The 13992-nt window shown below is 48.3% G+C and overlaps 1 protein-coding gene across 9 annotated transcripts in view; it reads left to right on the top strand.

Annotated features, from left to right (window-relative positions):
* mink1 (misshapen-like kinase 1) overlaps positions 1-13740 on the top strand; it is a 62399-nt gene extending 48659 nt beyond the window's left edge. For 7 of the 9 annotated variants that reach the window (XM_031898077.1, XM_031898076.1, XM_031898082.1 and 4 more), the window contains 10 exons: positions 5394-5534; positions 6178-6289; positions 7055-7225; positions 7306-7449; positions 8294-8428; positions 8507-8607; positions 8701-8850; positions 9687-9846; positions 11095-11234; positions 12303-13740. In XM_031898077.1, coding sequence (XP_031753937.1) covers positions 5394-5534; positions 6178-6289; positions 7055-7225; positions 7306-7449; positions 8294-8428; positions 8507-8607; positions 8701-8850; positions 9687-9846; positions 11095-11234; positions 12303-12386 — 1338 coding nt within the window. In that variant the 3' untranslated portion in view covers positions 12387-13740. 9 annotated transcript variants of the gene reach the window in all.
* The last annotated feature ends 252 nt before the right edge of the window (positions 13741-13992 follow it).

The following is a 13992-nucleotide window of genomic DNA, read 5'->3' as shown; positions in this document are numbered from 1 at the left end:
GATTGTTCTGGTAGTTTCTATTGCCAAGGGTTAGGCTGATGCCACACATGGCGTAGGGCTGATTTTTTCAGCAAGTGGAAAAACGCTTGCCGAAAATTCAGCCCTACGCTTGCTACTTGTGCCTGCACCCGAATGAATGGGATACGCTCGGGTGCAGGCACATGTAGCCGATATACGCATGAAAACGCGAGACTTTGCATTCTCACGCGTTTTCATGCGTATATCGGCTACATGTGCCTGCACCCGAGCGTATTCCATTCATTCGGGTGCAGGCAAAAAAAAAGGGGTGCATAGAGTGCAGCCCCAATATTATGCATTTTCAGGTTTGGTGGCCATGTACTTATGCGCAACCAGACATAGGTATCGTTTTATTCAGGGGAACTTGCAGATTGATGGTTAGTAAGTTTTTGGTAGTTGCCATGGAGATTTTGGGGAGAAATCTAGGTTTTTTATCTGGTTTTTCCTTGATTTCTGACCAAAGCGCTGACTTCTGCAAGGGACTGGGGCCACAATTTTTCATGTAGAAAGAGGAGAGTGGCGTCTCTGAATAGCTGAAGGTGTGCACTTTTCAGAAATATATAGTTTGCGGGGGTTATTTCACAGGTATGGGGGTGTTTAGACTAAATAACTGCAGATAGAGCACAGCCCCCCCTTATGCATTGCCCCGGTTTGGGGGCATTTGGTGGCCACGTCTTTATGTGTACCCATACATATGGGGTATCGTTTTATTCAGGGGAACTTGCAGATTGAGGTTTAGTAAGTTTTTGGTAGTTGCCATGGAGATTTTGGGGAGAAATCTAGGTTTGTATCTGGTTTTTCCTTGATTTCTGACCAAAATCTAGGGTTGTATCTGGTTTTTCCTTGATTTCTGACCAAAGCGCTGACTTCTGCAAGGGACTGCGGCCACAATTTTCCATGTAGAAAGAGGAGAGTGGCGTCTCTGAATAGCTGAAGGTGTGCACTTTTCAGAAATATATAGTTTGCGGGGGTTATTTCACAGGTATGGGGGTGTTTAGACTAAATAACTGCAGGTAGAGCACATAGAGCACAGCCCCCCCTTATGCATTGCCCCTGTTTGGGGGCATTTGGTGGCCACGTCTTTATGTGTACCCATACATATGGGGTATCGTTTTATTCAGGGGAACTTGCAGATTGAGGTTTAGTAAGTTTTTGGTAGTTGCCATGGAGATTTTGGGGAGAAATCTAGGTTTTTATCTGGTTTTTCCTTGATTTCTGACCAAAATCTAGGGTTGTATCTGTTTTTTCCTTGATTTCTGACCAAAGCGCTGACTTCTGCAAGGGACTGCGGCCACAATTTTCCATGTAGAAAGAGAAGAGTGGTGTCTCTGAATAGCTGAAGGTGTGCACTTTTCGGAAATATATAGATTGTGGGGGTTATCTCACAGGTAGGGGTGGTTAACACTGAAAAACTGCAGGTAGTGCACATAGAGCGCAGCCCCCAAAATTTCAACTGAAATTGCCCTTATGCATTGCCCCTGTTTTGGGGCATTTGGTGGCCACGTCTTTACGTGCACCCATACATATGGGGTATCGTTTTATTCAGGGGAACTTGCAAATTGAGGTTTAGTAAGTTTTTGGTAGTTGCCATGGAGATTTTGGGGAGAAATCTAGGTTTTTTTATCTGGTTTTTCCTTGATTTCTGACCAAAGCGCTGACTTCTGCAAGGGACTGCGGCCACAATTTTTCATGTAGAAAGAGGAGAGTGGCGTCTCTGAATAGCTGAAGGTGTGCACTTTTCAGAAATATATAGTTTGCGGGGGTTATTTCACAGGTATGGGGGTGTTTAGACTAAATAACTGCAGGTAGAGCACATAGAGCACAGCCCCCCCTTATGCATTGCCCCGGTTTGGGGGCATTTGGTGGCCACGTCTTTATGTGTACCCATACATATGGGGTATCGTTTTATTCAGGGGAACTTGCAGATTGAGGTTTAGTAAGTTTTTGGTAGTTGCCATGGAGATTTTGGGGAGAAATCTAGGTTTGTATCTGGTTTTTCCTTGATTTCTGACCAAAGCGCTGACTTCTGCAAGGCACTGCGGCCACAATTTTCCATGTAGAAAGAGGAGAGTGGCGTCTCTGAATAGCTGAAGGTGTGCACTTTTCAGAAATATATAGTTTGCGGGGGTTATTTCACAGGTATGGGGGTGTTTAGACTAAATAACTGCAGGTAGAGCACATAGAGCACAGCCCCCCCTTATGCATTGCCCCTGTTTGGGGGCATTTGGTGGCCACGTCTTTATGTGTACCCATACATATGGGGTATCGTTTTATTCAGGGGAACTTGCAGATTGAGGTTTAGTAAGTTTTTGGTAGTTGCCATGGAGATTTTGGGGAGAAATCCTAGGTTTTTATCTGGTTTTTCCTTGATTTCTGACCAAAATCTAGGGTTGTATCTGGTTTTTCCTTGATTTCTGACCAAAGCGCTGACTTCTGCAAGGGACTGCGGCCACAATTTTCCATGTAGAAAGAGAAGAATAGTGTCTCTGAATAGCTGAAGGTGTGCACTTTTCGTAAATATATAGATTGTGGGGGTTATCTCACAGGTAGGGGGGGTTATCACTGAAAAACTGCAGGTAGTGCACCTAGAGCGCAGCCTCCAAAATTTCAACTGAAATTGCCCTTATGCATTGCCCCTGTTTTGGGGCATTTGGTGGCCACGTCTTTATGTGCACCCATACATATGGGGTATCGTTTTATTCAGGGGAACTTGCAGATTGATGGTTAGTAAGTTTTTGGTAGTTGCCATGGAGATTTTGGGGAGAAATCTAGGTTTGTATCTAGTTTTTCCTTGATTTCTGACCAAAGCGCTAACTTCTGCAAGGGACTGCGGCCACAATTTTCCATGTAGAAAGAGAAGAGTGGTGTCTCTGAATAGCTGAAGGTGTGCACTTTTCGGAAATATATAGATTGTGGGGGTTATCTCACAGGTAGGGGGGGTTATCAATGAAAAACTGCAGGTAGTGCACATAGAGCGCAGCCCCCAAAATTTCAACAGAAATTGCCCTTATGCATTGCCCCTGTTTTGGGGCATTTGGTGGCCACGTCTTTATGTGCACCCATACATATGGGGTATCGTTTTATTCAGGGGAACTTGCAGATCGATGTTTAGTAAGTTTTTGGTAGTTGCCATGGAGATTTTGGGGAGAAATCTAGGTTTTTTATCTGGTTTTTCCTTGATTTCTGACAAAAGCGCTTACTTCTGCAAGGGACTGCGGCCACAATTTTCCATGTAGAAAGAGAAGAGTGGTGTCTCTGAATAGCTGAAGGTGTGCACTTTTCATAAATATATAGTTTGTGGGGGTTATTTCACAGGTAGGGGGGGTTAACACTGAAAAACTGCAGGAAGTGCACATAGAGCGCAGCCCCCACATTTTTAGCTGTAATTGCCCTTGTGCATTGCCCCTGCTTTGGAGTGTTTGGTGCCCATGTCTTTATGTGCACCCATACATATGGGGCATCATTTTATTCAGGAGAAGTTTGTCTTTCAAATATGCCTTTGTTAGAAAATTTTTATGAGATTTTTTTTTGTCAAATCCACATTTGATCATGCGTCCAAGTTTACGTTTTAGAAAAAAAAAAAAATGTCATAAAAAGTTCCAAATTTCACAATGCACTGACAAAAGGTATTTGGCTTTTGAGTGAAAACTACATTGCACCTAGAAACCTGAAGGTCTGTAGTTTCTAAAGATACCAAACATGAGGGGATATTTTAGATTTACATATAAGTTATGCTGCATTAACTGTTACAAGCGCTTTTCTGCTTTGTTCTGGTGTGATATTGTACTAAGTATTGCTTTAGTTTGGGGGTTACTTCTGGACAGGAACTGTGGGGTACCACCACATATTTGGTATCGTTGGAATTGGGAGTATCAGGGCTTTTACAAACAATAAAAAAAAGTGAGTAAAATTAACTTTTCTATGGAAAAAAACCTCAAAATATACAGAAATTTTTCATAATTTTATTTTTTTTTTACATATTTCACCCAAAATACACATCATATCTCCAGAAAAGTTATAAAATTTGGTATGTATGTCGAAGCCCAATTAGTGACGAAAAAAACGATATATAATTTCCCTAGTTTCGTGGAGGTTTTCCTACCAAAAAACATTGTTAAAGTGAATGAGTACAAAATGCTTAAAAAACGTCTGGCACTGGGGGGAACCGAAATGACGAATTCGGCTGGCACTTAAAGGGTTAAGATTGAAATGGTGTCGAGTCGGGTTTAGGCCAATACAGTCAAGGGTGCTATTACTAGGCGTTGTAGTTATCACAGTGTAGGTGAGTGTGTTTATTTCTGTCGGATCAGTCACATTTAGTGTGAAGGGGTAGGTTATGTGTCCAGATTGTCTTGATTATACCAATTTTCCCAGATCTTGTCAAACTTGTCATAAGCACCCCTTGTTTCATAGGTTAATTTGATAAGGGGGAGAGCTCCATCCACCAGCCTTCTCCAGAATGTTTGGGAGGGGAGGGTGTCTCCCATCCAGTGCATAATTATTGGTTTTTTGGCGTAGAACATGAGCGTACGCAGTCTGACTCTGGCCACGTTAGTGCATATTATTCCATCTATGACTCCTAATAGGCAGGTTATTGGGTCTACTATCTGCGGTGTACCCAGTTCACTTGCTAGTGTTTCCATTATTTTGGACCAGAATTCGTGTATGGGGGGACAGGACCAAATCATGTGGAAGAAATTGGCCCCGGGGGATTTACATCTTGGGCAGAGGTCATCCTGTCTTCTCCCAAATCTCATCAGTTTGAGGGGTGTTATGTAGGTTTGGTGCAGAAATGTGTACTGTATGAGCCTATCCTTTATTGGGATTAGGAAATCATAGGCATTTTCTGTGGCTTCCTCCCATTGGTCTTGTGCTAGTTCTGGGATGTCTTGCGTCCAAAGACGGTAGGCTCGATCAAAGGGTGGCTTAATTGTTGTCATAATCTCTTTGTATAGCCTAGATAGTAGTTTGGCTGGAGATGGAGAGAGCAGGATGTCCTCTAGGGTTACTGTGGTTATTGTGGGAGGAAGGGTGTGGAATTGTGCGTGAAAGGCGTGCCTAAGTTGGAGGTATCTATAAAATTGTATCTGCTTTCCCAGAGCTCTGTCTTGTAGGTCTTGGTATGTGGGAAACTGAGGACCAAGTGTTAGGTCTCCAAGTTTCTTAAAACCCAGTCGTGGCCAATAGGTGCTAAACAAGTATATTTATATGAAAATGGTTTATTTGGATGAAGCAGGGCTTTACACATGAGCTGTTTATGCAATATATTTATATAGAGACCGACATTGTCTGGGGTATAGTTTCCCTTTAAGGGGGTTTAGATATTAATGTTAATGGCAGCCTCACCCTGACTCGCACTCCCCATTCCTTTGCAGACGCCGGAGGAGGAGCGCAGTCTCCTTCATGCTGACAGTAACGGATATACCAACCTGCCCGACGTGGTGCAACCGAGCCATTCTCCCACCGAGCCCAAGGGACAGAGCACTTCTCCCAGCAAGGAGGGCGGCGGCTCTGATGTAAGCGGGAGAGATAGAGGGGGAAATACTAGGGACTAGTCCAACTGGGACTCCTCCAGTTACATGGGAATAGGAGAAACAATAGGTTAGCTGAAAGCAGTTCTAATGTGTAGCGCTGGCTGAAAGCTCAGACTCAGGCACACTTTACTGCTGCGCTGCAAGTTGGAGTGATAACCCCCCCCCCCCTCACCCCCAGCAGCCGATCAGCAGAACAATGGGAAGGGAGCAAGATAGCAGCTCCCAGTAGGTATCAGAATAGCACTCAATAGTAAGAAATCCAAGTCCGGCTTGGGACTCCTCCAGTTACATGGGAATAGGAGAAACAATAGGTTAGCTGAAAGCAGTTCTAATGTGTAGCGCTGACTGAAAGCTCAGACTCAGGCACACTTTACTGCTGCGCTGCAAGTTGGAGTGATATCCCCCCCCTCCCCCCCAGCAGCCGATCAGCAGAACAATAGGAAGGGAGCAAGATAGCAGCTCCCAGTAGGTATCAGAAAAGCATTCAATAGTAAGAAATCCAAGTCCGGCTTGGGACTCCTCCAGTTACATGGGAGTAGGAGAAACAGTAGGTTAGCTGAAAGCAGTTCTAATGTGTAGCGCCGGCTCCTTCTGAAAGCTCAGACTCTCCTTTTCCTTTTCCCAGTACCAGTCTCGCGGGTTGGTGAAAGCCCCTCCCAAAACCTCATTTACAATGTTTGTGGACCTGGGACTGTATCAGTCGTCGGGGGGAGGAGGAGACACCATTCCGGTGGCAGGTAATGATTCTTTTTTGATACCTGTATTATAGACTGGCACTAGTCCCACGTTAAAGGGGTAGTTCACCTTTAAGTTAATTCTTAGTAGGATGTAGAGAGTCATATTCTGAGACAATTTGCAATTAGTCTTCATTTTCTGTTATTTGTATTTTTGTTATTTCATTTTCAGTTCAGCAGCTCTGCAGTTAGGAGTTTCCAGAAGCTATTTGGTTGCCAGGGACCAAATTACCTTAGCAACCAGGCAGTGGTTTGAATGAGAGACTGGAATATGAATAGGGGAGGGACTGAATAGAAAGATAAGGAATAAAAAGTAACAATAAAACTGGAGCCTCACAGAGCAATAGGGTTTGGTTGCCGGGGTCAGCTTTCAAATGGGGGTCACCGACCCCGGCAGCCAATAAACTATTGCTCCGTGAGGCTCCAGTTTTATTAATGTTCATTTTTATTCCGTATCTTTCTATTCAGTCCCTCTCCTATTCATATTACAGTCTCTCATTCAAACCACTGCCTGGTCGCTAAGGTACACAAGACCCTAGCAACCAGTTGCTAATATTCCCAGCTGAAGCTCTGCTCAACAAAAAACTGAAACACCATAAAAAATGAAGCCCAATTGTCTCAGAATATCACGGTGTATGTCATACTAATAGTTAATCCAAGGGCCCTTTAGGCACTCTCCTTTAGCCAATGAGCAGCCGACTTATTATGGGCGTCGGCATTGTGTGCGTGAAGGCCTCAGTGACGCCATCTTTGCCTTTCCTTTGGCAGCGGCGTACGTGAGCGGAGACCCCGCCCGACTGGAGCAGCTGAAATACGAAGCCCGTAAGGGATCTGTCGTCAATGTAAATCCGACCAATACGAGGCCGCACAGCGACACGCCGGAGATCCGCAAGTACAAGAAGAGATTCAACTCGGAAATCCTTTGCGCCGCTCTCTGGGGTGAGAAGGGGGAGTCGGAGTTGCCCCAGAGTTTTGTATTTTGCTGTTCCTTCCTTACCCGTCCCTTACTGCCCCCACAGGTGTGAACCTATTGGTCGGCACTGAGAATGGACTGATGCTACTGGACCGCAGTGGGCAGGGCAAAGTATACACCCTAATTACCCGCCGGCGCTTCCAGCAGATGGACGTCCTTGAGGGGCTCAACTTGCTCATTACTATAAGTGGTAAGGCAGGTCTACGGCTTTAAGAGGGCGGAGCCGTGAGTAGGGGATCTTAGGATGAGGGTAATAATACTACTGCAGCTTTAAAGGGGCGGTTCACCTTTACTGTAACTTTTAGTATATACGGTAGTATATTCCTTTGCAACTGGTCTTTATTATTTATAAATATATCCTTGATAAAGGTCCTAATGAGGACCGAAACGTTGGTTTTTAAACAATGAGTTTTCAATAAAAAATTTTTTTTGAATTTTAAGGGTGTGCCGGCCATGGATTATTTCATGCTAAATACTCAGATTTTGGCTGTGCACCCCACAGAATACTAAAGCCTTGGAGTGCAGACACCATCAGGACTGATATATATATATATATATACTGTATGTAATATTTCTATATCTTTGCAGCTTTCAAATGGGGGTCACTGACCCCGGCAGCCAAACCCTATTGCTCTATGAGGCTCCAGTTTTATTGTTATTGCTACTCTTTATTACTTATCGTTCTCTTCAGCCCCTCTCCTATTCATTTTCCAGTTTCTCATCTAAACCACTGTTTGGTTGCTAAGGTAAACAAGACCCCAGCAACCAGACAGCTGCTGAAATTCCAACTGCTGAATAAACAGCTAAATAACTGAAAAACCTCAAAAAATGAAAACCAATTAAACGTTAATTTGAAGGTGAACTTCCACTTTGATAGAGTGCACGGCTGCATTTAAAGGGGAACTAAACCCAAACAACTTGGGGGTTTCTGTGTTATGTGGGGCTATTAAACCAATTTTGGTTAAAAAGAGCTAAATCAATTTGTAGCCAATCAGAACATAGTCGTTTCTAATGACCCCCCCGATTGTACCCAGGTAAGAGGAACAAGCTGCGGGTGTATTATCTCTCCTGGCTGCGCAACAAGATCCTTCATAACGACCCCGAGGTGGAGAAGAAGCAGGGCTGGAGCACCGTGGGGGACATGGACGGCTGCGTGCATTACAAAGTCGGTAAGTGGCGCCGATAGCCAATGGCGAGTGCGTCCCAGAAGGGTCGGGATTAATCGCCCCTTGTTTTGCTCCGCCCAGTAAAATACGAGCGAATCAAATTCCTCGTGATTGCACTGAAAAACTCCGTCGAGGTTTACGCCTGGGCGCCCAAACCCTACCACAAGTTTATGGCTTTTAAGGTAAGGAGCTGTGGGAGGAGCCGATTGCTGTGCGTCTGTTACTGCTTCCATTTCATTGGGTCTTACCAACGTCTCCCTTCTCAACCAATCCAGTCGTTTACAGATATCCCCCACCGGCCCCAGCTGGTCGACCTAACGGTGGAGGAAGGCCAGAGGCTCAAGGTCATCTACGGTTCCTCGTCGGGATTCCACGCCGTGGATGTCGACTCCGGGAACAACTATGATATTTACATCCCTGTCCATGTAAGTGACTCTGTGCTGGGGGGGGTTGTTTTCACTTCTGGTGCATCATGGGATGTTATTGCATTGGTATAATCATTTCCCTTCTGTCAGAGCAGGGAATGGGAAAGTAGCCTTTCTCTGGGACGGGGTGTGTGGGGGGGGTCATTTACAGTTTCCTTGGGCCCCACAAAGGACTGAAGGGCAGAGCACAGCGTCAGGGGGGCAGACAAGGGCAGGTAGTAATGATGGGGGGGCCCCTTGTGGCCTGCACTTTTCGCCACTCCCTAAGGGGGGAGGGATAGGGGATGTCTACATGCCTCCCCCCTTGGATAGAGTGCCACCTAACCCAGGCAATAATGTATTAAGGGTACTAGCAATGGCCCATTGACAGGACCTATTGGGCCCAAGAGGGCCCCGTACCAGCAGCCCACCCCCAACAATGATTGCATTCATACCGCTACCCCTGGGTACCCACTCACTGTGTATAGTGTGCCGGGGGGGGGGGGCAATAATCACACTGTATATAGTATGCTTGTGTCAGGGCTGGGGGCCCACATTGGGCCAATGGAACAAGAGAAAGAGAGGTGAAAAGGCGGGGTTACACCATCAGTCACACTATTTGCCCACCCAGCCCTGGAACCCTGTGTAGGGGGCCCCACCAAAATGGTCCCACTTGGGCCCCGTAGTTTATAAGACTGGCCCTGCCCATTGTGACCCCTCCTGTTTGTCTCCATTATAGAGGCAATAGCAGGGCCAATGGGCCGAGGGCAAGCTGAGCTACTGATTCCTGTATGTGCCCAGTGGGGCAAATATCCCCTCTCCCTCATCCGCTGCCCCCCCCCCCTATTCTTATTTAGATCCAGAGCCAGATTAACCCCCACGCCATCATCTTTCTGCCAAACACGGACGGCATGGAGATGTTACTGTGCTACGAGGACGAGGGGGTCTACGTCAACACCTACGGGCGCATCATTAAAGACGTGGTGTTGCAGTGGGGAGAGATGCCCACGTCTGTCGGTAAGTGCAGCCCCCCCGTCCCGCCACTCATTCCCTACTCTGTGTGTAACTGAGCTCTGTCTCTCCCGTGTAGCCTATATCTGCTCCAATCAGATCATGGGCTGGGGGGGCCCTTACTCTGTGTGTAACTGAGCTCTGTCTCTCCCGTGTAGCCTATATCTGCTCCAATCAGATCATGGGCTGGGGGGCCCTTACTCTGTGTGTAACTGAGCTCTGTCTCTCCCGTGTAGCCTATATCTGCTCCAATCAGATCATGGGCTGGGGTGCCCCTTACTCTGTGTGTAACTGAGCTCTGTCTCTCCCGTGTAGCCTATATCTGCTCCAATCAGATCATGGGCTGGGGGGGCCTTACTCTGTGTGTAACTGAGCTCTGTCTCTCCCGTGTAGCCTATATCTGCTCCAATCAGATCATGGGCTGGGGGGGCCCTTACTCTGTGTGTAACTGAGCTCTGTCTCTCCTGTGTAGCCTATATCTGCTCCAATCAGATCATGGGCTGGGGGGCCCTTACTCTGTGTGTAACTGAGCTCTGTCTCTCCCATGTAGCCTATATCTGCTCCAATCAGATCATGGGCTGGGGGGCCCTTACTCTGTGTGTAACTGAGCTCTGTCTCTCCCATGTAGCCTATATCTGCTCCAATCAGATCATGGGCTGGGGGGCCCTTACTCTGTGTGTAACTGAGCTCTGTCTCTCCCGTGTAGCCTATATCTGCTCCAATCAGATCATGGGCTGGGGGGCCCTTACTCTGTGTGTAACTGAGCTCTGTCTCTCCCGTGTAGCCTATATCTGCTCCAATCAGATCATGGGCTGGGGGGCCCTTACTCTGTGTGTAACTGAGCTCTGTCTCTCCCGTGTAGCCTATATCTGCTCCAATCAGATCATGGGCTGGGGGGGCCCTTACTCTGTGTGTAACTGAGCTCTGTCTCTCCCGTGTAGCCTATATCTGCTCCAATCAGATCATGGGCTGGGGGGCCCTTACTCTGTGTGTAACTGAGCTCTGTCTCTCCCGTGTAGCCTATATCTGCTCCAATCAGATCATGGGCTGGGGGGCCCTTACTCTGTGTGTAACTGAGCTCTGTCTCTCCCGTGTAGCCTATATCTGCTCCAATCAGATCATGGGCTGGGGGGGCCCTTACTCTGTGTGTAACTGAGCTCTGTCTCTCCCGTGTAGCCTATATCTGCTCCAATCAGATCATGGGCTGGGGGGCCCTTACTCTGTGTGTAACTGAGCTCTGTCTCTCCCGTGTAGCCTATATCTGCTCCAATCAGATCATGGGCTGGGGGGAGAAGGCCATAGAAATCCGCTCGGTGGAGACGGGGCACCTGGACGGGGTCTTCATGCACAAGAGAGCTCAGCGGCTGAAGTTCCTGTGTGAGCGCAACGACAAGGTGAATAAATGGGGGGGGGGGATCCAGATCCTTCCAATCTGAGTGCTTGGTACCCGCCATGTGGGAGGGGGGGCCCCGGTGTTTGTGCCACTGGCCGTCTTTATGGGGTAGGGGTAGGCACACTGGGGTACAAGTTTCCCCATAGGCATAGAGGCCCCCACCTTGCCACACATGCAGTTGGTCTGTGCTGAAATGAGGCCCAATTATGTGCAATGGATCTAATGTCAGGCAGCTCCATATGCACCCCTTTCATTCCATCAGCCAATCATCACCTTGAGATTATGGGCCAATGAGTTGCCAGGGTTTATGTAGCTCCCCCAGGGACTTGGGGTTCCTTTCCTACTCTCTGATATGGAACCAGTGGGAAGAAAAGTTCCCCTTTACTTTCTCTCTCTGCTTTGTAGTAACTGGCACTGGTGTGTGTAATCCAGTCTTGCTATTGGCTAACTGAGTCTGATTTGCACTCCATCGGCTTTAAAAGCAGTATAGTGATTGGGTCTCGGCTCACTGTGGGGGCGGCTGGTACATTGGTACTGGGCTTTTTGGGCAAGGGGGTCCTGGGGTGTGGGCAAGGGGGTCCTGGGGTGTGGGCTGTGTGGGCAAGGGGTCCAGGGGTGTGGGCAAAGGGGTCCTGGGGTGTGGGCAAAGGGGTCCTGGGGTGTGGGCCGTGTGGGCAAAGGGGTCCTGGGGTGTGGGCCGTGTGGGCAAAGGGGTCCTGGGGTGTGGGCCGTGTGGGCAAAGGGGTCCTGGGGTGTGGGCCGTGTGGGCAAAGGGGTCCTGGGGTGTGGGCCGTGTGGGCAAAGGGGTCCTGGGGTGTGGGCCGTGTGGGCAAAGGGGTCCTGGGGTGTGGGCCGTGTGGGCAAAGGGGTCCTGGGGTGTGGGCCGTGTGGGCAAAGGGGTCCTGGGGTGTGGGCCGTGTGGGCAAAGGGGTCCTGGGGTGTGGGCCGTGTGGGCAAGGGGTCCTGGGGTCGCTGCTTTATTAGCTGTTAGTAATAATACGGTATGTACAATGAGCTTTTCCCCTTGGAAAGACCTGTTGGATCCTTATTGTGTCTCGTTGCCCTGCAGGTGTTCTTTGCCTCGGTGCGTTCGGGCGGGAGCAGCCAGGTTTACTTCATGACCCTGAATCGCAGCTGCATCATGAACTGGTGAGAAGCCGCAGCCTGTACGGCCGGACGTGCCCGAGAGCCCCCCCACCATACCCTACACACTGGAGCCCCGCCCCCTCGTCTTCTCCAAGTGCCCCCCATGCTTCTCACTCCAGACTACAGTGCCTCTCGTTTCGCTTTTAGTTTGGCTGCGTTTTAATTTATTGGGGGGGGTTCTCTAACACTAAACACCCCCAAGCCCCCCGCACACACCTCCAGTCATGGACGGACAGAGGGTACAATGAGGGCAGAGATGGACTGGGTATTAGTGTATTGCCCTGGGTTCGGGGGACGTGACTCTTTAGAGTGTTCCAATCAGCAACTAGAAACCCCACATCATTGGGGGTCAGCTGCTAGGCACGTAGGCCCCCCACTGAGCTGGGCGACGACAGATTTGCACACACAGATTCCTATGAGCGAATAGGGTCAGAGCGCTTACGTCATGCAATTAACTAGGACACTTTGAGATTCCCATAATCAAGGCACTTTATCAGCTGTATAATTACTAGCAGGGGCGGGGCCTGGGGTAAAGCGTCTCCTTTACCCCGGCGCCCCCCTCTCTCCTCCTTTAGCTTTAAGTGGCGTGTTTCTTACCTTCAGTTTGTCTAACGTGGCGGCTCCGTTCTGGAGAAACACGGACATTGGCACCTTGCTCTTTCTGCCTCCTTCTACATCCGCTTGTAATTGGGGGGTTCAAAAAAAGTGTGTTGGGGTGTCGCCTTGTGGTGCTACGTCGCTGTGTGTTGTTGGGGGGGTACAATTGCACACCCAGACTTCCGTTAGTATGGGACGGGCATTGAACAAGGTCATACGGAAACAACAGGGCTTTAATGGCCCCCAGACCCCTCAAAAGATTTAGCCATTTAGGGGGGTACAGGGCCCAAGCGCCTTTCGGGGAGGGGGGGGGCATGGAAACGGTTAAACTAACACATCAAGTTGCATACTCCATGCTGCTCTGTGAGAGCGAGGTTAGTGGCGCCGCCCTATGGGTGAAGCCGAAAGCCACAAAGAACATTCAAGCCGAAAGCCACAAAGAACATTCAAGCCGAGACTGAACCAAAACGACAACAAAAAAAAAAACAACCCCCATGGCTTTTATTTTACAAATAATCTTTTATTCCCCCGGCAATGAAAGCTGGTTGCACAGCGCTGCCATACGGTAAAAAGCGACAATCGCGGCGGCGTCCAACGACACGGGGACGGAATCGTTATTTTTGTAAAACTGACAGACGCCGATTAATAGGAGGTAATCCAGATATTTTATGTAGCAAATTGTTATAAAGGTCGGACGGGAAAGCGGAGGAACGGCGAAGAGGGTGATGTTATTGCTCTTCAAATAAAATTATGTCTGCTACTAACGTCTGCCCTCGTCTGGTATCGTTCTGCCCTCGGGGGGCTCCGCCCCTATCCTGGGCCCTAGGGCCCCAAACCCAATCGTTTGCATTATACCCCTGGCCGGGGTGCAAACAGATTTTGTTTATATTTAGTTTTAAAATGTCACATGGGGCTAGCCATATTCTCCAGTTCCCAGGGTGCCACAGCCATGTGACCTGTGCTCTGATAAACTTCACTCACACTTTACTGCTGCGCTGCAAGTTGGAGTGATATCC

This window comes from Xenopus tropicalis, chromosome 3, assembly GCF_000004195.4.
Source record: "Xenopus tropicalis strain Nigerian chromosome 3, UCB_Xtro_10.0, whole genome shotgun sequence".
Taxonomy (NCBI): domain Eukaryota; kingdom Metazoa; phylum Chordata; class Amphibia; order Anura; family Pipidae; genus Xenopus; species Xenopus tropicalis.
This window is presented reverse-complemented; position numbering and strand designations above follow the sequence as displayed.